At 45.2% G+C, this 24,343-nt stretch overlaps 2 protein-coding genes across 2 annotated transcripts in view; one reads left to right on the forward strand and one right to left on the reverse strand.

Annotated features, from left to right (window-relative positions):
• Positions 1–2,248: 2,248 nt before the first annotated feature.
• On the forward strand, positions 2,249–3,194 carry ascl1 (achaete-scute family bHLH transcription factor 1). Its single transcript, XM_022749689.1, has 2 exons — positions 2,249–2,945; positions 3,053–3,194. The coding sequence occupies exon 1, from the start codon at positions 2,327–2,329 to the stop codon at positions 2,930–2,932; it is 606 nt and encodes a 201-aa protein (XP_022605410.1). The 5' UTR covers positions 2,249–2,326; the 3' UTR covers positions 2,933–2,945; positions 3,053–3,194.
• A 4,400-nt stretch (positions 3,195–7,594) lies between these two features.
• LOC111224807 (flocculation protein FLO11-like) overlaps positions 7,595–24,343 on the reverse strand; it is a 50,039-nt gene continuing 33,290 nt past the window's right edge. Inside the window, exons 11-15 of the mRNA XM_022749465.1 lie at positions 13,568–13,638; positions 12,794–12,904; positions 12,611–12,708; positions 9,410–9,479; positions 7,595–8,459 (exon numbers count right to left, since the gene is read on the reverse strand). Coding sequence (XP_022605186.1) covers positions 8,187–8,459; positions 9,410–9,479; positions 12,611–12,708; positions 12,794–12,904; positions 13,568–13,638 — 623 coding nt within the window. The 3' untranslated portion in view covers positions 7,595–8,186. The remainder of the gene's footprint in view (positions 8,460–9,409; positions 9,480–12,610; positions 12,709–12,793; positions 12,905–13,567; positions 13,639–24,343) is intronic.

Below are 24,343 nucleotides of genomic sequence, written 5' to 3' on the forward strand. Positions count from 1 at the left end.
AGAAAAACTGTTTTTAATGACAAACAAATTGAAAAATAATCCCTCACGCCACACACACAGATTATCATGGGTGCTTATAAGTTTTTGTTTTATTATCTCCCAAACAGAGAACTCTCCCTAAAGAAAAGACAAAATACAGAAAGTGGTTAAATGGGAACTGGGCGCCCAGATGTCATATTAATTATTACACTCAGCTATGACTGGAAAGCCCCTCAAGTAAAGTGAGCGCCCTCCCAGCCTCTGGAAGAGCCGCAGCAGAGAGAGAGAGAGAGAGAGAGAGAGAGAGAGAGAGAGAGAGAGAGAGAGAGAGAGAGAGAGAGAGGGAGGGAGAGTCCTCACAAAGCGCTAATTGGACTCTGGAAGCGCACTGACAGGGCATGGATAGGTTTCAGAAAGCCTGGCGATGGCGAAGGGGTGCAGGGGGAGGCTGAATAGAACCCACGCTTTCTTTTCTAAAAACTTCTCTTTGCTTGGCGCCAAAAAAAAAAAAATAATGGGGGGAGCGGGGCAGAGGGAGGAGAGAGGGGGTAAGGGGGGAGAGGCAAAGAAAAGAAAGTATTGGTGTTGGGGGGCGGGGCTGGGGTGCAAACCTGAGTCTGAATGCCACTGCCAACGCAGAAAAATTGCACAATTTATTACAATCCCCTCTTCAGGACGCACAGAAACAAAGGAAGAGAGGAGGGGATGTCATTGGCGCACACACGCACATGCACACGCACATACACTGACAGAGAAGTGTATCCTGCGCAAAAACTGTAAACCTGCGCACAAGTATAAAACCAGTGTTCATTTTCTGTTTAATCTGTGTTTTATTGCACATACACACACCGCACACGCACAAATGAATTGCACACACGCACGGAAAGACAGAGAGCACGGAGAGAGAAGAAATCCATCTGCAAAAACTGAAAAATTGCACAAACTGAAACCAATCTTTTTTTTTTTTTCACTTTGTGATGGGTTAATGCACATGCAGCGTGCACGCGCATACACACGGACACACACAAAAACAGAGAGGGTATTACAGTTTGGCCCTGGTTTTGTTCCGCGCTGAAAGACGTGTTTTCATATTCTGCACTTTTCAAAGCGACAATAATCGGCAGAGCACAGCGCGTCCACGCTACTGTAACTATACCGGGTGTATCAAATCATACACAATGCCTCCTCCGAGCTGCTTCTTAGGGCCCCTCCGCAGATTTGCGCCCCTCCGTTCCGCCTGTGTGCGGCTGATGATCTGCTCTAATCAAAGTGGAAAATTCGGCCTCTGATGCACAATGGTCCCTCAAATGAGCGGCATTCAGACGCGTCTGTAACGTGAACAATAAAAGTAGACTGCGCCGCAGCAGCTGATTTACATGCAGAGCTCTCAGAGCAGCTCCAGCATGAGGAGGAGAGCTGTGGACGGTTCGCGGGGAGGTGAGCTCTCTTTCAGCACCACACTCTGGTCCAGAGCTGACGTAGGAAAAGATTTTTAAAATGTATTTCTTATTTCTCTTATGTCATATTTCTACAGATCCCTTCATTTCAACAACGTCTCACGCTTTTGTAAACAACATGTTCCTCTAAACACAAACCAACACAAGACGACTGGAAAGTACAAACGCTACTGAGAACCAGGCTTCCTTCACAGTAACTGGAGGTGCTTCACCGAAGTGGCGGGAAAGTACCTGCTCTCATCTTAACTTTGAAAATGTTCGATATGTTGAGCTGATACTTGGTCAAAGTTTCAATGTAATCAATAAAAGATCCAGAAACAACCACAGGAGCTTTTTTTCTTCATATTTGATGATAAAATAAAAACAAAACTAGGAAATAAAAGTTGGAAACCAACTGATTCTCATTCACCAGTTTCAAAGAATGAGTTTGTTTTTGAGCAAAACTCTCGAGTCACTTCATCACGCACGGACGCCGCGTGCACTTGTGGTCCTGAACGATCCTCTGCGGCTGGAAACTTCCCTCTCTGTTGTGGTCGCTCACCTACTGACGTGATAGATAGAAAGAAAAAAACTCACCACTGACTGTTTGTTTAGTGCTTCAAGTGGCACGCGTCCGGCGCGCGCAACGCACCGGCGCAGGAGCCCAAGGTGGATCCACGCGACCGGAGGGCGTGGCCAGTCCCCCATCCAAACGTATTGAAAAGCAGTGGCGTCTTTCCTCGAGGACTCAGAGCAGCTTTGAGGAGCGCGCGAGGCAGCAGCCCAGCTGACTGCCCCCACTGAAACAAGTGCGCGTCAAGCGGTTACACCACGTGAACGGCACGAGCGGGACGCACCGCCGCGAGACTTGGTGATTTCTTTATAAGTTCGTGTTTTTTTCTTTACTGGGAATGAACCTCACAGCCAAGATGGAAATTAACGTCAGCCAGCAGCAGCTCATGCCGCCCGCTTGTTTCTTCTCTGCCGCTGCAGCGGCGCAGAGCATCCAGCTGAGCCCGTGCGGCAGCAGCCAGAGCAGCGGGAAGTCAATGTCCAAGCAGCCCAAGAGGCAACGCTCCTCCTCCCCGGAGCTGCTGCGGTGCAAGCGGAGGCTGAATTTCGCGGGTTTCGGCTACACTCTTCCGCAGCAGCAGCCGCACGCAGTGGCGCGGAGGAACGAGAGGGAGCGCAACAGGGTGAAGCTGGTGAACAACGGCTTCGCCACCCTGCGGGAGCACGTCCCCAACGGCGCCGCCAACAAGAAGATGAGCAAAGTGGAGACGCTGCGCTCCGCGGTGGAGTACATCCGCGCCCTGCAGCAGCTGCTGGACGAACACGACGCGGTGAGCGCGGCGTTTCAGTCCGGCGTGCTGTCGCCCACCATGTCGCAGGGATACTCCGCTGACATGAACTCCATGGCAGGTTCTCCGGTGTCCTCCTACTCATCTGACGAGGGTTCCTACGACCCCCTCAGTCCAGAGGAGCAAGAACTGCTCGACTTCGCCAACTGGTTCTGAGCATCTGTATGAGGTAAGATGAAGCGCAACTTAATATCAGACACTGTTACAGAAACACATATGAACATCCACGTCTAACACCCCGAACAGTCGCTTAACCTTCTCTTCTTCTCTCCGCAGAAAATATGGATCAACTCAATTCACTGTTGTCTGCGCTTGGGATGGTCCCGGAGGAGGCTGGGTGTCCTCAAGAACAAGATGCACTGTACGCGCGTTTTGGTCCTGCATCCTTAACGCCCGGTCCTCCCAGACTGAAAGACAGACAGACAGACAGACAGACACGGTCGAAACGTCCTGAAAACTTGGGGAAAAAATCAGGCCAGAGATCAGCGCCAAAGGATTAAAGGAAGACGGGTCTCCTGACAGCGTGGGAATCCAAGCTTCTGTGCATTTGCCCATGACAAACAAACAAACAAACAAACAAACAAACAAAAACAACCCTAAAGTGAATTCATGCTCTTCAGCAGCACATTAAAAACATTATTTAATACGTCGCTCTTCAACTATGCTAAATCCAATCACAGAACACCAACCCTTTGGTAAACCTCTCAGACGTTTAATTCAGAAAATGCTTCCAAGTCGCGGATTTATTCTATAAAAATCTATATCAAACGCTTTTTTGAAATATATTAAGATATTTTTGTATGTAAGAGATTTATAGATGTTTTGTACACATCCTTTTGTATATATTTTGTCTATATATTTGCGAAGTTGCTTCTATACCTCCTGCCTATGTAGACGTGTAGTCTATTATTCTCTGGCTCTTCTGTTCATGAGGTTTCCAGATGGAGTTTGATACTCCGACGTTTTTATTTTAGCACCAATGTGTCTTATTTAATAGCAAAACCATGTTATTGCATTATGTCATGAAGTTCACGATGATCAAAACTTATGCAGCTATTGTCCAAACAGAGCGCAATGGCCATGCATTGTCTCTTTATACTGCCAGCTCTATATTGTCTTCACATAAACAGATGTTGGAAAAAAAAGAAGTCTTATAACCATATTTTCTACACTCTAGTCCAAGAATAAAATCATTTGCTACTGAATTCCTTTCCATGTCTTGTTTTTGGGTGTATTTACAGAATGGGTGGACACTTGTTTACAGCTTTCAGTGTCTTTAGTAAGCAGCTAGACGAAGAGGGAAGCGAGAGGGAATGATGGAGCTAGAGTATAAGATACAGCCTGCACTGCAGGGGCAAGACGGCGAAAGAAAACCCACTTTTACGCACAATTACGCACATTTTACGCACCATATTTTCTCACTCCTCTTTAGACATTCCACACACGGTGCCTGCTTAAAGCTTTTAGCCACCAATCCCCACAATAAATCCCTAAATGTCCAACTCTCTCCCCTGTCTTTTTACTATATGGAGTGTATACAAAGGAGATCACAGTCGTGCAAAGCGCAGTAAGCACATCTGGTAGCACAAGTGCATAAAAATGAACCCCTCTCTGTGAATCTCTGAGCATGCAGCCAAACAAGCAGCAGCTGTGACACACAAGTACTGATGAAGAGCTGATAGTTTCTCTTAAGAGGAACTTAAAGTGAACAAACACCAGCAAAAATAATGATAAATTTCACAAAACTAATCTTTATGATCGGTGAAAACGTCTTATCCTCTCCCTCTGGACTGTAGCTTTAATCGGATGCAAGCTGTTGTGTAACGTGCATTCACCAAAAGTTGCAGAAAGCATCAAAGTTTTTTTTTCAACGTAGTCCCCAGCTTCAAGGGAAACTTCGATTTAAAAAAAAAAAAAAGCGAGAATATTTATTTATCAGGACTGACCTTTAAATTAGCAGATGGAGGGAATGTCAGTGGCGTGATTACACTTTAGCTGCCAGCCATAGATTTTGAGGTAGGGGCCTTTGTCTCTGAAAAACGAAGTTTGACAGGTACGGCGGAGGCTGCGACGGGACGCGTGTCTGGTTTAATGAGTGAATGGGGTTTGTGTGTGGTGGTCGAGTGGAGACACGGAGCTGAACTGGCTGATGGCGTGTGCCTCCTGACAGCAGCATGCCGCTGAACACACAACAATCACCACCTGGGAAGGAAAAAAAAAAAAAAAAAATCCTCTGTGTGTGGCTCCGGTTGGAGATACTTTGGCTGCTGCTGTTTCTTTCACCTTTTTTAACTGCAGTGAAAAATAACGTCAAATAAATTGTTTTTATTACTTTGATTCTCATGAGAAAGAATAAAACATTTGAGCCACGTAGAGAAACAAGCTCGTGTTGTGTTTAGGGTTCATTGTACAAGATGTGCGCGCGCCTCATCAGTTGTTCTCAAAAGGAGGGTTCACGGACCACCAGGGGGCCCTGAGAGGAGGGGGGGGGGGGGGGGGGGCGGGGGGGGGGGCGCTGATTCAGCAGGAATGTAGTAAAAACTACTGATAGTAGAAAACACTCGCAAATGTATTATTATTATTTAACTGAGACTTTCACTTTCACCGTTATTGTCTCATCGGTCATAAAATACAAGAAGAAAAATAATGACGTTTTGTTTGAGTTTTAGACATGATGAAGAGAAGTTTGCTTAATGTGGTTCCCTACAGGCTCATTGAATCATTATTCAATCTGAGAATAAACAATCAACCGTCCAAACAAGTTGCCCAACCACCAGAACTGCAGGACTGAGACCTACTGCTCTCAATCTGACTGGCAGACCCTGTCACACTCATACTGATACTGGTAAAGACAAAAGAAAACACAAACCATCATCTAAAGAAATTACACGTAATTCTTTTTCACATAAAATCGAAAGAAAAAAAAAAAAACTTGCCTCCATGACTCAGTAAATAAATTATGATAAAGTGACAAACACAAAAAAGGTTAAACTCATACTCGCCTGTTCTATATGTGAATATACCTGAAATGTATTTATATAGCAAAGTTACTAACTGGGCTTTTAACAGGACACTCTCAAGTCGTGAGATTCATATCAACATAATTTATTTATTCCAGTTCATTCAGACAAGAAACAAAATGATCTTGAAAACTCTGAGGTGCCACATAAAAGACAATATGAGAGAGGCAACGTTAAACACAGGCAGCAACATACAACACGCCTCCACCCGTGTACACACCCACACATGAACATGCACTGTGGGTAAACACGTCTTCCACGGAGATGGCGCTTTGCCAGTTTATTTTTACCTGCAAACTCTTCATGACCGCCTGTGGCACAATGTTGACGCAACAGTAAATATCTGTAAATACATCGTTTGCTCTCTAGACCTCAAACGAAGTCATTATATATTATATAAGTTTGGTGATTTTAAGAAACTTCAGTCTTTTAAAAACAATAATAAAAGTTTTAAAGAATAATTTCCAAACCTTTTTAGCAGCAGAGTGTAATTTACACAAACTGCCCTGTCAGGTTCTTGCTGTGTTTTAATTACACGGCCGTGACATTGATAAAGGAGACAGTAAGATAAGGACGACAGGGGAGGATATCAAAGAGGAGCACTGATAATTATCTGTTTTTTTCAGAATCTCATTTTAAAAGCAGGTTGAACATCAGCCTGTAGAGTTACACTTTCCTCTACATGATGACATGCTGCTTACAGGACGGCCCTGAGCTAACAGTCCTGGGTCTCTGCCTGTCACAGCCCATTATGTTTTCCTCTGGGGCGGTCTGTCTGGTGTGTATGAACCGCAGGAGAGCACGGCCATATCTAATTGGCAAGGCTGGGCCAAAACAATAGCTCCAACTACACTGGTTGAATATCCTATTGAATATCATTCATCAGTGTTGATTAGGTTGGATAGACGAGGGCAACAGTCTCCGCTGCTACCTGCTCAAATATTGTTTTGGTTTTTTCTCTTTTTTACTCCACAACAACAAGCAGTTGTTGCATCAGCACATTCACATGAACCACTCCCCTGAAGCAGAGTGTCACTGCAATTTTCTAAAAGACGTTTCACAGTTTGTGACTAATCCAGCCTGTATAACAGCTCCTCAGTGAACTCTTGATGCAGTGAGAGACGAGAACGTGCACAGCCGCAGAACATTTCAGCACCATAGACAGCACTTTACAGCTCTGTGAAAGGTTCCACATCTAAAAGACACAACAGGCCGTTTTAATACTGATTTTCCTTGTAGCGTTATCTACACACATCTGGATGGGGGGGGGGGTCACAGGGAATCATCAAAACATCTTTAAGTATCATGAGGTGTTGCTCCACCTTTGTCAGCTGATTTCACTGCAATTTTAACCTGTAGTGAAATTAAACATTTTTAAAAGGAGCAATCTGTATGTACTGCTATTGCTACATAGCTAACATTAGCATTAATCAGCAGTGATTGCTCAGGTATGTGTGTGTTTTCAGGTGAGGTAGTCTGGACGGAGATCGTTTCTGATACGGAGTTGAAACAGTCTAAGAGCTTCAGCCACTGTTGCATTTACAAGACAAGAGGTTATAAAACAGCCTCTGAGCAGCGCTACTTCTTCAGGGCAAACTGGATGCTTCACTGACTCGGTATCGGAAAGTGAGGAGAGGGGCCGGCAGAGCTGGAGCTAGCTGGTTAGCATGCTAACTTCAGCAGAAGAAAAGAAGTTATAGAAGCAAAACACAACTGCTGGAGACAGCTCTTAGTGAGCAAAGGAAAAAAAAAATTTGATAATGAACTTGCAGCAGCTGTTAATGCTAACGTTGGCTATGTAGCAATAGCAAAACCTGTATGTAGCTCTTTTAAAGTACAAAAGAGCTTTACTGTGACGTTTCGGTAAATTACTGTTCACCGTGTATTCATGTCTTTTGTTGTTAGTGCGTTAATGAAGCCATTTTGTGGAAGATCTCAGGTTGATTCACGTCTAGTGCTTGAAACACAAAAGCGTGATCACTGGCTTTTGAACAGCATGTGTGCACTGATTGCTTCGCATAATCACACGGGTTTCTGTTCTGGCACGTCTATAGCTCTTTTCACAACGTGAAACGGGAGATTGAGTTGGTTTCAGAAATCCCTGACACCTCCAACTCGGGATTACAAGTCGGAGGCCGACGTGAACCCACAATTTAAACAACACGACATGAATGTGGCTTTACTTCATCCCTGGTAATACAATCCACTGAGGAGCCATCTTGTTGGAATGAAGTGAAACTGCCACTTTAAATGTTGGTGTCACCCGGCCTTAAAGATGACGACAGGGGTGAAAAAATGACTTCAGTGCCCAGTTCACTCCCCTTAATGTAACCTGTTGTGTTCACTACAGCAGTGATGCGTGCGGTGGCAGTGGCGCTGATACCTGAGCCTCACGGGGCCGACTGAGTCGTGGCTGAGGTGCCGGAGTCATTGAAAGGGTTGGAGATGACCGACTTGTGAATGAGCATGAAGAGGGGCAGGTAGGCCAGGAAGTCCAGCAGGTCCAGCGGGGGAATGTGCTGGAGCTCCAGTCTGATGGCCGCCTCCTGCTCCACATGGATCCCCCCGGCCTTCAGCTCCAGCAGCAGCTGCTCTGCGCTGATGAATCCCTGCTGCGCTCCTGCGTCTCCTCGCTGCTCCTCCAGGAGGAACAGGAACAGTTGCTGCCCGAGTCAAAAACATCAAGACATCAATACGGTTAAAAAAGCAGGAGGACCGGCTGTGGACTTGTTCTCGGCACAGTTGTGAGTGTGTGGGTGTTTGCTTCGTGTGTGAGTATGAGTGTGTTTTTGTGTGTTTTGCTCTTTGGGGCAGCCTCATATTACCGCAGCCTGTTTTCTAGTCTTGTTTGAGTGCACCTGTTTGCACAGTTGATGCAGCCTAGGTAATAATTGTTTGGGGGGGGGGGGGGGGGAATAATCCCTCTGGCAATTAGCCCCCCCCCCCCCCACCGACATCTCCAGTTAACAACCCTATCCCTAACAGCTCTATAATTACACAGCCTCCCCTACCTGGCCAAGGGCTCAGTTTCCACACCCACGGCCACAGGCTTTCATGTTCCTGCTGCCTTTCAGTGGCTCAGTACTTCCCTGTATGAATGAGGGCCGGGCCTGCCTGTGAGCGGCCAGCTGGTAGGCTGGTCCCGGTCCATCTGAGATGAGCCGTGTGTCTCAGGCTGATTACAGGGCTGGGCGGAGTGGACGGCATGTTCACTGCTGGGCACTTTAATGAGATTAGGCCCGTGCTAATCTATGAAAAGGGAAAAGCACCCCTCTCTTTCTCTCTCTGGCTTGCTTTCCTCATTTCTATGCATGAGGGCTGAGTGCCTCTCATAAAAAAAAAGCTAGCTTTACAAAGCATGCTTTGGAATTGCTCTTCAAAGTGTTTACCAGTATTTATTTCATTATAATTATACCCGCGGAGCCATGAAAGGGAGGCGGAGGTGGTGTTTGTGGCGTGAATGTGGCTAATGTGAGAGTTAATCTGACGTTGCGTGGACGTAATCGAGTGCACCTTGTGAAATTAAAGGGCACAGACATGTTGTGTGGAGGGGTTTCGTTTCACTGTATAAGCTGTCAGACGTGTAGGATTTTAAGAAATGTATTGACATCACCTTCGCTTTGAAGAGCCTCACTTCCAGAGAGCGGAAGTCCATACTGCTGACGAGCGACCGCATGAACTCACTGTAAGACAGCAACAACAATCCATCATCAATTCCTGAACACAAGAATTTTAAAGGCTGATTTAGTTTTACATTTTCATGAAGTTGGGCGTCTTGCGAGAGAGACGTTAAATCAAGAATGGTTCAAACTGGAGCAGCACAGGTCGAGATATCTTGACTTGTAGTCCCTAGAATGCGTCAAGATGGATCCTACGCTTCCCATGATGCAGCTCAAACTCCACAACCTCAGTTTGCGAAGCAGCTTTTGTTAGAACTTATAACTTCTCCGAGCCCAAAGTGAGATAATGATGTTGAAGTGTAAAATCAGAGGAGTGCACTTACATCACAGCACAAATAATCAATAATCAAAATTCATTCATGATTTTCATCAGTGTAAAATCTGTTGGTGTTTACTGCGGTCACCACTGCGGGCAGCGTGAGGACAATCTGGTGGTCGTGGCGGGTGATTTTTGGCGGGTCCGTCCCGTGCGATGTTGTGTTTGCAGAGACGTGATGGTAAAGTGTTCTGAGCCCATTGTGGTTGCTCACTGCGGCCTAGCTGCCAAACAATGCGTGGGTACACGGGGACATCCCGCCACAGTAACGGATAAAACTGCTCTGGTTTTGGGACAGTGGGTGTGTGTGTGTGTGTGTGTGTGTGTGTGTGTGTGTGTGGTGGTGGGGGGGGCTGGGGTAGGGTGGAGCAGGGTGAGTGGGGTGAGTGTGGAGGTTTTAGGGAGGGAAAGGAGCGACCGGAGCACACTCTGGTGCAATGTGACCGCTCGCAGACCGACAAAATCTAGGTCCACTCGGATAATTAGAGGGAGACACGACCGATTGTGCTGGGACAGACCTCTCCTGTCCAGCGTGTGGCACAGCGACGGTCGTCCCTTCCCTAACGAGCGCCCGGTGTTAATGAGCCCCTCCTCACCGAGCGCTCAAAGGCCTGTTAGAGCGAAGAATGGCCAAGCGCTGGGCCATCGAGTGCAATGCACGCCTGAGCGATCCCAGTGCCGTGATTGGCCCTTGTGCGCCAACCACAGTGCAAGGGTCGGGGGGGGGGGGCTTGATGGGGATGAAGCGAGACAGGGCAGCTAATGATCATTAATTGCACTTGGTCTGCAGTAAAAGAGTCCAAATGCTGGTGCGCTAAGGACACTGGCGTGATAATGGCTAGCGTAAACGTGGGGCTGGGGGACCGGTGACGGACTGCAGGGAGGATAATAGCAGCCTAACCCATTTTCTTTTGTCGGCCCTCCTCTGGCACCCTGCTGTGGCCAACACAGCAGACTTCTCGCTTACGTAATGCCAAAATTTTGGCGGTCTCGTCATTGGGGAGCTGGTATACAGTGAGGCAGGGGGTGCAAACATAATCTGACCTAGTTTGATTTGACAGAACTGAGAGTTGTTTTGGGAGATTTGTGAGCGGGCTGCTGCTGCTGCTGCTGCTGCTGCTGCTGCTGCGGAGGCGGCGACGGCGGCGGCGACGCTGGGTTGCGAGGGAACTCTCTGGAGGAGTTTATGCACGTGTTGTCAGACAGTTTATGCCGCGCCGGGTGGTGAATCCAGCGTTCTGCTGTCTTCACCCCCCCCCCCAATGTTACTCGCTGACTCACTCAGTGCAGCCGAGTTCCAGGAGACTTACGGTAACCCTCAGCGCACGCGTGCATGCTCGCAAAGTCCAACGCAAGCAGCGAGCGAGGAGAGCGTCCGGCTCTACTGATGCTGTCTGGGAATCCTGTATGGCAATGCACTTCTTGGCAGGTCATGTGACTTGCCCTGAGGGAATGTGGCGCTGTGTGAGGTGGACTTGTCGGGGGAGCACAATGCGACACAGGGACAGATGGGCTGAGTCATGGGCCAAAACAGCACGGCACGGGAGGGGTGGGGGGGTGGTGGCGGGAGGGAGGCAACAAGAGGGGCCGGGGAGATGACAGACGTGACATTAGAAGTTGAAAAGAAAAGAGGAGAGTGAAAGGGGGGACGAAGGGTGCAATTAATGCAAGGTACAACTGGGAGATATACAGTAGAAATGTGGGTGCACCTCCTCAGATTTCAAAGCCTTGGCTGATCAGAGGGGCTGATTGTGTAACTACTGTTGCAGCTCATTTCTAAGCTCGGATTAGAGACAACAGGATTAGCCGAAACAGGTAAGAGGATCAATTTAGTTCAGTTGGGATGAGATGACAGAAGGATGCTATTGTTTTCTCCTTGTTTAGGAGGCAGCATTATGAACGCTGATCTTCTCTCTTCTTATTATTTAAATTGCAGAAAGGAGTTTTGTGAAAGGAGGTTTAATATGGACATTCATTATCATTACTATAATTGCCTCTATACAGAGCGGACACCCTGGTCTTTCAGTGCCAGCGCGGCAGCCAGTCTACAGCCTTCCTCTAACACACAACACAAAGGGCTGGCCGTAAATCAGAGGACCCGTGACCCTGGCCCCGTCCTCGCTGAGAGGAGGCTCTCACTCCAGGGCGAGGGCTTTGGGAGCAGGCCTTGACCCTCGGGGACCTCCGGAGTAGGCTTGGCTCCACACACTCCTGTCTGCAGGAAGCTATAAACCCCAGGGCAGGAGGGGGGAAAAAAGCGCTGTGTGTGGGAATCTGCAGCATATGGGGCATAATGTAGAGAGACAAGGAGCGCTGAGGCCGAGTTCAAGTCGGATGGTGATGGGTTTCTGTCGGCACAGGGTTCAAATGAGGGCTGCAGCGAGCCGTTACTTTATTAGATGATGTAGAAAATTGTGAAAAATAAACGTTAACATCCTCAGATGTCGTGTTTTTGTTCGACCAATGTTTCACAGCTCAAACATCTTCAGTTTACCGTCATGTGTGACAAAGAAAAGCTTCAAACCCTCACGTTTTAGAGAATGTTTCTGCATCTTTAGCTCAATAAAAGATTATTTTTCTGTCACGCGTCCGTCGTATGTGCCGGTATCACGTCTAAACTTGTGACTCTGACCTCTCTGCAGTCCTATAAAATGTTTGAAGACACAAGGAGAAGGGGATCAAAGAGAGCCCCACACACGACGACAAAATCACTGGAACAAACTTGCGTACACACACTTGTTCTTATTTATGGGAGGTCAGTGACTCCTCTCCCGGCCTCAGCGAGGAGCGAGGAGCGTGTCCGCTGACGGTCACTTACTCCATGGCGGCTATTTTCTGCGCCAGGCTCGCAATCACAGCGAAGAGCCTCAGGTCCACGAGCCCATCTGTCACCCTGAAGTCCACCATCTCCAGGATCTGGAAAAGGTTTGATAATCAACACTGTGACTGCTGTGTGTGTGTGTGTGTGTGTGTGTGTGTGTGTGTGTGTGTGGAGGCTGACCCTGTAGACGTAGATCTCCTCTTCGTCAGACAGCAGCTCGGGAGGGATGATGTTTTTAAGAGCAAGTAGAACCTGAAGGCAGGAGATGTAACCGTCACCATCACTGTCCTCCTGCAGACAAAGACCATCATCACCATCATCATCATCATCATCATCATCATCATCATCATCATCATCATCATCCAGAGGTACAAGTCTCCACTATTTCCCAAAGTTCACTCTTGACCTTGGAAACAGCCTTCCCTTTTCAGATCTGAGGACCATGAGAAGCAGCTGAAAGCTCCGGGAAATCCTCGTTAATATGAGATTTTTGTCAATATAAATTTTATTATTTTGCCCTTAAACCGTCTCTTTATTGTTTCAATATATCTTGGGAGCTGTGTTCGGGGGTCCGGGGCCCGCCCCTGATGAAAGATAATAATATTTTAAGTAAAAAGGCCAGAAGGTCAGAAAGGCTCCAGCTTCTCAGATGTTAATACTTGCTGGTTTTTCTTTGATTGTTAATTGAATAACTTTGTGTTTTGGACTCTCGGTGGGACGAAACAAGTGATTTAAACATGTCAGCTTAGGTTCTGAGAAACTGACAGATACAATTTGTACGCCACATGTTAAAGTTGTAAGAAAATAAATACAGGATCAATCAATAAAACAATCATTAGTTGCAGCCCTGTCATGATCATAGAGAAAAATCGCTTTATTCTTCACAGGGAGAGGAACATATTACAGTAGAAGAGAGTATCTGAATATAAAGGCTTTAAATCCCTTTTCACTTACTGCTTGAAAAGCTCTTTTGTACTCGTCCAGCTTCTCCTGACTGAAAATGCAATACTTTGCCAAAAATTCAACTGGAACGAGAAGAAAACAAAGACAAAGTTTAGAGTTTGTAGAATCTGAATTCACAGTCGTTTCTGGCTGCACAAGAGAGACAAAAAAAAAAAAAAAAAACCGTCAGTCTACAAGACGCTGATCTGTTCTGTGTTTGACGTTTCATACGATGTACGACAGAGATTTCCAGCCTGAGCAACAACATCAGGCGGCTCTGTGTGTGCAGACTGGATTAGAGCAATATTTCTCTCCNGCGGGGGGGCAGGGGATGGGGGGGTTAGAGTGACACTTGGCTGCAGGACTTTTTTTCAGTCAGGACCTCGACATGAACTACATCACCCTGCCTCATCAGGAACAACAACAGCAACAACTTTGATAATTGATCAGTTGTTTAAGTCAATTTCTTCCCGTGAAATTTCTCTGAATCCATCTTTTCAAATAACAGGATTTCCTGCTTCTTTGGGTTTATGTGACAAGAAACTGAATCTCTTTTGGTTTTAGACATTTAGACAAAATGAAACACATGAATTTGAAAGAGAAGAAAATAATTGGCAGATTGTGATTGTGAAGATAATTGTTAGTTGCAGTTCAACCTGAACGTCTAGAAACACCTGAGCTCAAGTTTGTGCCTTTAAGACCTTTAATTTTTTATTATCATTAATATTATATCATTATAAGTAAAACTCACGACTTTGTGACTTTATATGTTCATAATCCTCAAAGTTTCCTCTCTAAAAAAAAGACTTTTAACTGATGTTTGTAATAAGAAAACAGCAGTTTATTTCCCTGACTTTACTGTAATCACAGCACAAGTCTCAAATATGAAAATGATGATGACATGAGGGGCACAAACGGAGACTGACCACACCCATGAATATTTCACTAGGCAAATTTGTGAGGAAGAAAGATTTGGAAAAAGAAGGGGGGGGGGGTTAGAAAATGGGGGCTTTTAAGCTGCTGCCACTTCAATTTAGGAGATGAGAATGAGTCTACTGAATAATGGATCTATTCATTGGTTTGGAGAAGAAAGAGGAGCAACAGAGTTGATATCAGTCTGGACTTAAACCCCTGGACCTCTGGGGTTTCTCCGCAGTAGCAGGGGGGCTGTTTGAATCTGCCATTTATCAGCTTAGGCCTAATCAAAACCAGGCCTTCCGCAGCCTCGTCCTTTCACATGCAAAACCTTACATTCGTATCTAGTCAACTTGACTTGTTAAAGCTTGATTGATCAAAAAAAAAAACCCTGCAGGCCGACCTTGTGCATCTGTTTGCAAATATCTGATGAGAAGAAGCTGCGGGACGAGGATCTGGAGTCGCACACGCAGCCGCCGCTCGGCCCGCATGAGACCCAGGCGGGGATTTAAAGTCCTCTGTCTTCAAAAAGACGCCACGCATTCACACAGTGGCTGGATCAGCGCGCCGGGTCAGTCTGTTGAAGTGAAACGGCAGCTTGTGCGGCAGGGCCGGCAGAGGTTGGGGTTCAGTGGCCATCTGGAGGAGAGTTAGCCGTTGACCCGTGGTGACTTCAGTGACACCAGCAACACAGATACCAAAATATTTATTAAGAGTGTCCCACGGTGGTTCATTCTGCTCTGGACTCGCTGATCAGAAGCATCCAGGTGAGTGTGTGGCGAGCTTTTAAATTCATCATCATCTCTGACAATCAAACACACTCAAAATCAATACCACAGATGCATCGTGGGTTAACTTTACCCATACCCACTGGTAGAAAACCACCCAAGAAAAGGGGTTATTTTCATCCAGTAACCCAACAGTAACATAAAAACTCTGCCAAACAACATACACCAGAAAACAAAATCAAATCCATAGTAAATAATCAAAATCTGCACCAAAATTTAACGGTCTCTTCTCCGGCCCAGGACCAATCCCTCCATCAGATCCGGTGCAAATCATTTCAGTACTTATTGCACAACCCTGCTGATAAATAAACAGATATGGGTGAAAACCAAGCGGCAAAATCCGAGGCTGAAAAATGAAGCCAAAACGGTAAAAACAAAAAGTGCAGTTCTTCGACGGGCTCCAACAGTGACTCTGTCCCCATAGACTCCCATGTTAAAATGTCCAACTGTAATCTTAAGGAATCTTAATTTACCCGTTTGCAAGTTCTGCATAACTGAGGGCGTGCCGCTTTGAGTGACAGGTGGGTGAGCGTATTCACAAAGGTGCTGCCAAGACGGCAACGGCGGAGCAGCGCACTCCGAGCTTCAGAAAACTAAAGGTGATGTCACCGAGGCTGCGTCCATCTTTATTTCCAGTCTATGGTGGAAACAAAACCCCATTGCCGGAGGTAATAACAGTAAAGCTAAAGTTAGCTTTTAACCTTCTGATGTTTAGTGTGTGAATTGTATTTATATCTGCGATAAGTAGAAAATAACATATTACATCATTACTTACGATAACCAGATGCATAAATATATGTTAAACTGACTAAACATGTAAAGTAATACTATGAAATTGTGTATTGAAGCACTCTGGTGCAGCACCACCTGGACTAGCTACATCCTGTGCTGGAATGCAACTCAGTTCTGTAATTAAAAACAATTCTGAGGCACATTGAGTGATTTTTCCATTTGCTTTACTTTGTACGTCACCTCCATTAGATTCCATACACTACGTCACACCTGCAGTTACTTTGCCGTTTGAGAGTTTACTTGATAAAGATGTGAAAGTGTAACATGATAAACTTGTGGTATTGGATGTAAATGTTGGTTTCGTCACAGGCATTTTTATATGTGTAATGTTTTGCAGCTTGAGAGACAGACAGTGTTGTAGGGTGAAGATTAAAGGGGCTTTGAGGGGTTTATCAGTGATTTACTGGGAAAACAATGACAAAAAGAGAGGTGAAATTATTATTTTGAGGAGAATATATTTCAAAATAAGATCAATCTTACACCGTTACTGTTCCTATGAATCATGACGTTGGGTCATTAGGATAAACTGGAAAAGACATCAGAGTTGAAGTGGGTTCAACCTCAACATCAGCCCTGAGTGCAGCCCTGCTTGTTCTTAGCTGCACTGCTGCTTTCTCTGCAACACACACACACACACACACACACACACACACTGCAGCGGTGGTGCTGGAGGAGGTCGGGGGGTCCCTGGCTGAGGGGAGCTCCGTCAGGGAATCAGCCGGACAAAAGGTGCAGTGGAGTGAGAGATTGAGGGAGGAAGCGAGGGCGGGTGGAGGAGCGGGACAAAGCCGAGGCAGTAAAGCCTCCTGCCTGATAGCCTTATCTGATTCCACTCCAGCGCTTGATGGCTTTTTTTCCACCCTGCCTTTAAAGCGCACAGGTTGTGCTTTTGGTGTGAAGCCTAGCAGAAAATGTTAATCAAGAGAGGGACTGTGTGGAGAAAGGCGAGAGAAAGGGGAGAGTCACTCTGCAGAGGCCATAATCTGTAATGAGACCGAGGCGATTCAGTTGCAATTGAGAGAGGAAGAATGGGGCCATGATGATGATGAGCAGGGAGGTTCACTCTTTCACTGGCGTTTGTTTTTCTGTTTTGTTCCTTTTCTCTCGCAGTCACTGCTCGCGCACCGGTCTGCAGGCTGCAAACAGCCGCGGGTCACAACTCATTTAACACACACTTGGACGTCAATTTCAATGTCTGCAGCTGACAGATGAAAAACACTGCCGACTGCTCGACTGACAACTATTGGTACTCATCTGTGTATGATTTATATTTGCCCCTGCGGATCAAACCCTCGGCGCTCCGACGAAGGCCGGTCGAAAGCCATCAGGTACTGAGCGCTGGCATCAAACATCTGGGCGCATTCACACTTGTTTACTCTTTTTTTGATCAAATAGTTTCTTATTTAAAGCACAATTTTGCCAATTTTAGAGTTGACATAAGAAAACATTTCACCTTGGAGAAGAAAAAAAAAAGGTTGTGTAGAAAAAGATGTTTATATTTTTCAAAACAAGGTGTTAAAAAAGTATCAAACCACGTTCACTTTTTGCCCAGAAATCAGGAAATACTGTTTATTGTTTTCTTATTTGGTCAAAATTGTAAATACCAAAAAGAGGAAACTTTAATTCTATTTACTTTTCTGCCACGACAGTTTCCTCCTACATTAGTTTTCTTCAGTCGGCCTCGGTTACGACAAGTAAACTGTCAATTAATTGTAATTGTAAACTGGAGTTTACTGACGATAACTAATATTTTTAAAAATGAAATTTTGATATTGTGTTAATAATACAGGTATGATAATACCATGATGGATCTTTTGTTCATCAGTTCATCTTGTTGCCTTTTCACCATCTCTTACTCTCTTATTTGAGTCTCATTTATTTGCCAAAAAAGAGTCAAAACACACAATAAACAAAGTTAAAGAGCATTTTTTTTGTGTGTCTTCAAATCTCCTATAAATATCGCGATAATATCGTTAACGCGATTTCTTTTGGCCACGATAATCTGATAGTGACATCTTTGCTCGGCTCCATCTGTGACTTCAGTACTTTCTACGACACAATTTATCTTCTTTTGAAATGTGGATAAATGTTCTCAGTAGCTGAAATATCTTTATAGCTCGTATTTCCCAAAACAAAAACTGAGGAGATTTCAAATTTCAGTTGGACTTTCAATCATAATTTTGTCCATTTAGACTGTGTTTCATTCAGGCAAAGTTCACTTGTGTTCACTTTTATAAAAGGGTAACAGCAAAACACTGACCTGTAATCTGTACAGAAACTCATCTTTACATTATTATCATTGAAAAGTCTTAATCACATCGCGCCCTGCTGACCAGTTTGATGCCTTAACTTACAATAAAACACAGTTTACAGTTACACACAAAAAAAGCACCTCTATAACTAACTAAAGGGTGTCACACACACAAACACACACAGGGCTCTATTGTGCTTTTAACGTGTTTGTCGCTCTCTTTCCCGCTTAATCCCAGACTTTTGTTTCTGCTCATCATCAACTCTGTATAAAGTATCCCATAATTCCTTTAAACAAAGGTCACATTCAGCGGCAGAGAGTAGGTGACCCCCTTTTTAGTAGCTGGAGAATGTCAGAGTGCAACATGCCCCACATACACAGCATTCACACACACACAGATAAACAGAGTCCAAACCGATCTCTAACTGCAGAGTCTGTGAGAAATAGGTTTACGGGAGGTTTTGGGTTTAAGCTCTTAAATATGTGATGATCCTATAAATCGAGCGCCTCATCGCGGAGAGACAAAGCCATAAAATATGAAGTGTGGCGCCGCGAGATAAGGACGTTGAGAGGCCTGAGCGCCACAGACAGCAGACCTGTGAACCGGGCCGAGCGGGCGTCGTTTCACAATAGATACACAACGAGGTGTTGTCGATGACTTTGTGAAGGCGCCGTATCAAAGGCAAAGACGGAAATCTTATCTGATAAAAAGTGTTGCAGGAAAAACAGCGGAGGGGACGGTGCAGGTCTGCAGATAAAACAGTCGCGTTTGCACAAGAGGAGCAAGAAATGCATGTGGTCTGAGCTGCTGCAGCTCGGTTTGGATGGAGAAGCATGAAAACTAAAGGGCAGTTCTGTTGTGGTGATAAACTGCAGCTGTGTTAGCATCAATCAGTAAAATAAGCATCTCACTTCCTCCACCTTCGCCGCCCAGAGAGGAAAGTAAGAACTCTTGTGCAAGCGGTCGCTTGTAAACAAAGGTTCAGGTTTGAAGTGTTTGAGCAAATGACTGAAGCTGTCGTCAGGAACAGTCGTTCAGTTTTCTTTTCACCACAGCCTTCATCTAAACCAGGTTGTTTTAGTTGCATAAACTTAAGTGGCAGAAGAGAGACAAACATATGTAAATCATTAATGTGATGGTTATAACCTTTTTGTTTTAGAAGGTATTATTTTGTCTGTTACTACAGAAGACCCACAGTTTTACAAATACTGAGGCCTGGTGCAGGAGTATTCAGTAACATTCAGTAACATTCAGTAACATTCAGTAACATTCAGTAATATTCAGTGTGCAGCACTGGTGTAAAAATAGTCTTTTCAGAACAGAATTTGGCAACACGGGACAGAGGGATGGTTTTTCATTAAACGGACACCTGTTGTCTGAGATGTTCATTTATTTTCTATCCATTAAATATAATTGTACGGTGAGATTTCCAGGAAACGCAGCTTCTTGTAAGAGGATTGTTCCTTTGTGCAAACACTTACAATGTTCGCAGACATGTGAATAATGGCCGCCTTCTCTCAGAAGCAAGAAGGTACGAAGCTTTTACACCGGAAACTGCGGTTTCTCGGGTCAGTAGTTACTGGTTTCTCTCTACCATGACTACGATCTTTCCCTAACCTCAACGAAGTGGTTTCATCTTAACCAGACTTAACGTCAGAGGTAGAGGATCAGAAAGGAGCTCCGATAAATCAGTTATATTCAGATATTCAGAGTGTTGCAGCTGCCGGATAAAACTTTTAAAAATCTTTTCACTGTCGATTTTGGCAACACGTGCTGCTTTTCTCTTGAGTGGGCAATACAACGTGAAAGAGGGTGACACAATTTGGACGCATTCTCCTGCAGGCGCTGTTGTTCGCTCCATGAAAACACAACTCCTCCCCCTCACTTGTGTGTGTGTGTGTGTGTGTGTCTGTGTGTGGGTTAAAGCTTTGGTAGGAAAACAAACAAAGACACACGTAGCGGCCACACTCCTGTCTCTGGCTGCACGCCACCGGCCTCACCACAAACCACAACTTACACTTTCCACACACACACACACACACACACGTACACCCAATCAGCTCCTGCTGCAGATCCTCACTGATATGCATCCAAATCATCTGCTGTACCGAAACACCAGATCTAGAGATAACCTCACAAAGCAAAATCATCCGCTATTATTGCCGTGCCGCTCCTTGACATTGTGCCATTAATAAGGCCATTGTGGAGGAGCGCTCTCTGTTTGGACACCGTATAATAGACTCTTTGACAGATTTACTTTGCTCTCTCTCCCTCTACCCCTTCCTTTTCTCTCTCTCTCTCTCTCTCTCGTGAATACAGCGAGGCATATTCCACGCCGCCGCTCATCAATAGGCGGGCTGTTTGTTTGCCCAGTCATTCTGGACTGATGAAAAATACATAGAGGTATTCCAGAGCAGAGGCTGAGCAAACAGGGTTTACATAAAGGCACTGTACCCGAACGCACACAACGGACATCCTCCTACACACACACACAAACACACACACACATATTCATAAACACCTCACACTCTCGCTTTAAGCTCCCTCCATCTCTCTTTGAAGCAACTGGTCTTTCTTGTTTATTTAGGAGACCTTTTTTCTTTTCTTTTCTTTTAAACAATCAGGCTTCCCCTCCACCCACAGGTAGCAGACAGTAATGTAGGGTGCCCTTGTGTAGGTGGGCGGGGTCAAAGAGAGGCCGGCTTCAAGGCCGGCAGGTGTTCCACATCAACACCGACATTCGTCAGAGACCTCGGCCCGCAGAGCCCCCGACACCACGCTCAGCCGCTGGTTAACAGGCGCTAAGCTGCTGCTCTATGGCGACACAAAGGAGACGGCAGCTACTTGACATCAGTGTCACCCTGCTCTCCACGCACTTACAGTCTGTTCAGTCCCCGCTGGGCGTCACAGGCAGAAATTAATGGAGCTAATCGAGTCCAGAACATACATAAAATCCACACACAGAGGGAGACGATATGGGCCAAATTAACAATAGTAATTACATAATTATATTATCTTTATATCAGGTTGTTAAAGATATTAACTTAAAGGTCCTATATTTACACTTTTCCTGTCTTTTATTTTGAAGTGTTGATCTATAAGAAGATGTATTTGTGGTTTTAAGAACCAAAAACCATCTCAGTGTAGTTTTACATCTCCTCTCTCAGGCTTCTCTCTGGAGCTCTAGTAACAACAGGTCAGTGAGCCAATCAGAAGAGAGGAGGCTCTGAATCTCTCTTCTGATTGGCTGACTGTTTTCGCTGAGATCAAATAAAGATACAGCAGATTTCAGGTAAAGAAGAGAAACTAAATCCTGCAAGGTTTGGATGGTGGGTCCAGGTGGGCGGGGCTTGGGGCATTGCTGAGGACGGTGACTGCTTTGTTGTGACATCACAAAGTTACAGGAAGTCCTGACAGCTGGTTTTAAGGCTCAGTTTCTGAATACAGGCTGTGTGCATTTCTCTGTGGACTGAGGCTTTGATACTTTCACAGTATTAATATAGAAGCTAGAGCTGATCTATAATCACACTACACATGGACATCTACCTTTGGACTATATGGGACCTTTAATATTCATGCTCCTCCCATTTAGCCAAATACAATAACTTTTCAATTCCTTCAATATGGAAATCATCTCAATAAAATATGAAAATTTGAAAAAATGTAATTACAGATATAAACAACGATGTTGAACTAAGCCCCTAGAGCCACTATATATTAGATTTTTGAATATTATTGCTTGGATTAATTTTTTAAGATGATGTTTCAGGAAATGTCATCAGCATGTGGTTGACAAACAAACAGGAAATGAGAGGGAATAAAAAAAGTCTCTCTGTTTTGGGAATCCTTTGGCAAGTGGTCAGTGTCGGCCCGAACACAGACAATTATGACCAGTTAGTCCTTTTCAGAGCCTAATGAGGAGCCACAGTCACAAGTGTCTGGAGGAGAGGTAGCGAGCGCACACACACACACACACAGATACAAACATTTGTGTGTATGTGCGAGGACTCACACACGACTAAACAAAAGGACCCCTGGCGAACACTCAGATTGTACCAGGACACGCTCTGTAAACACACCACGACCACAAACACAAGCTCTGACCTCAGACACACCACACATCGTTTTACCGCTAGTGTCGTCAACGGATTCATTTCCAATCCTTTAAACCTAAATTCAACCAAAACTTTTCCTCGTTAACCCGAACTGCAAAGCTCTACATATGATATCAATACATGGAAAGTGATCAGATATGGAAGACAAAATGAGATAATATATAGATAAATATAAGTGAAAGTCAATTATAAATTATTCATCAACATCTATTGTTTAATTTTCTTAATTCAAATGGATTCTGGCTCATTCTCTGCCTCTGGAAACATCTCCGGAGCCGTGCTCACCACCAGAGGAGCTTGTTTACTGTAAACGGCACAAACCTAATTCTAACTGTGAACTCCATCGTGAGCCTATATAATTGCTTGTTTGCTGAACAATGGCCGCTGTGTAGACACGTGACAACAATAGAACAAGCGGAGAGGCGTCATGAAGTCAGCAATCTGACATCATACTGCAAGAACATTTTTCCAAACATTAGCCACAAATTCAGCTTTTGATTTGTCAGAGGAAGTTTCATAGTCTCAGTCTAAACACTGACATATTATGAACTTTTTCTGCAAACGGAAACGTATTTACAAATCCAGCAGTTAAGGAGCAACTTTCTCTTAGCTCGCTCCGCCAGCTCAAACATCTGGATCTTTAGCTGCTACGTTCACCAGCTAGTCTCTCACTGTCTGTTTGATGCTGAGCAGGCAGAGCACCGTTGGCTGTCCGAGCATTTCAGCTTAAAAATAGCTGCCTGCTGCAGCGGGGAGGGGCGTTACAGTTGTGGCTGCACAGATAAACCATGAGCTGATAAAACCTCTGTAACGCCGCGGGGAGCTGCAGATTTGTGTGATAATTCTCTAAGTTCATGACCACAAGCTCCGTTTCTCACACCTCCGTCATTTGAACTGTCGCTGTAAAAATATTAAAGAAGCAAAGAGCAGCTGACAAGACGTCACAGTGTCGACATAAAAACTCAACCTTATTTTCACAAGAATAAAAGTACAAGGACACACACACACACACACACACACACACACACACACACACACACACACTACAGTCCGTACTCCTGTCCATCAGCAATAACCTTGCTGCAGAATCGAGAGGCCAGCTGCAGCGTTCTTTATCCTGCTTGATTACCGTCTGAACAAACCTGTCCAATCAGTCCCATTCATGTGTGCCAGCACTCACAGGAGAACTCTGACCTGACCGACCTCTGCGCCGGGCCGGCCCCTCAACCTTGACCCTAGGTGTGGATGCTTATTGTGGGACCCGCCGGCCCCACCGCTCTCACAAAGGCTGGGATGCCAGAAACTAGGCACTTGAGGGAAACTGGAGAACTCCTGGCTAAACTCCTGTTTGGGGGGGAAAAAAAAAAGCCATTCTAAAAATCAAGTGCTGTAATTGAGGGGAATTTTTTTTTTTTTTTTTCCCCGAGTCGAGAGGAGGGTCTGGTAAATGTGTCAGGGTGTTTGTGTTTTTCCCACATGGTCTATTATGTGAAAACGATGCAAAGAAGAGAGCTGGCAGTTTCAACCAGGGCCTTGTTTCCTAATATTTATTCATCTTAATGAGCAACTCTGACCAAAACTCTCCACACTGCAGAGCTAATAAAGTCCTGAAGGGGGGTGGGGGGGTGGGGGGGGGTTGTTGCTTCAAGTGAAACAGGTGAAATAATGAAATAACATCCAGGAAGACCAGTTAGCTCATCCCAGCACAATCCGTCACGCTGACGATCATGTTGTCCTCTGAGATGATCACGTGATATGGCGTTTGCAGGTGTTGCCCCCCCCCCATTCATTTTAATTATTTTATTTCTTTTGAGGTTAAATTCTTTTCTCATGGAAATCTGACTCTGGGTGGCTCTAAGTTTTCTACACTGTGTTTAATTATGTCTTACTTCATTATTTATTAGCTGATGGTCCATATATTGTCCT

Source organism: Seriola dumerili, unplaced genomic scaffold, assembly GCF_002260705.1.
Source record: "Seriola dumerili isolate Sdu_G_001 unplaced genomic scaffold, Sdu_1.0 BDQW01000138.1, whole genome shotgun sequence".
Taxonomy (NCBI): Eukaryota; Metazoa; Chordata; class Actinopteri; order Carangiformes; family Carangidae; genus Seriola; species Seriola dumerili.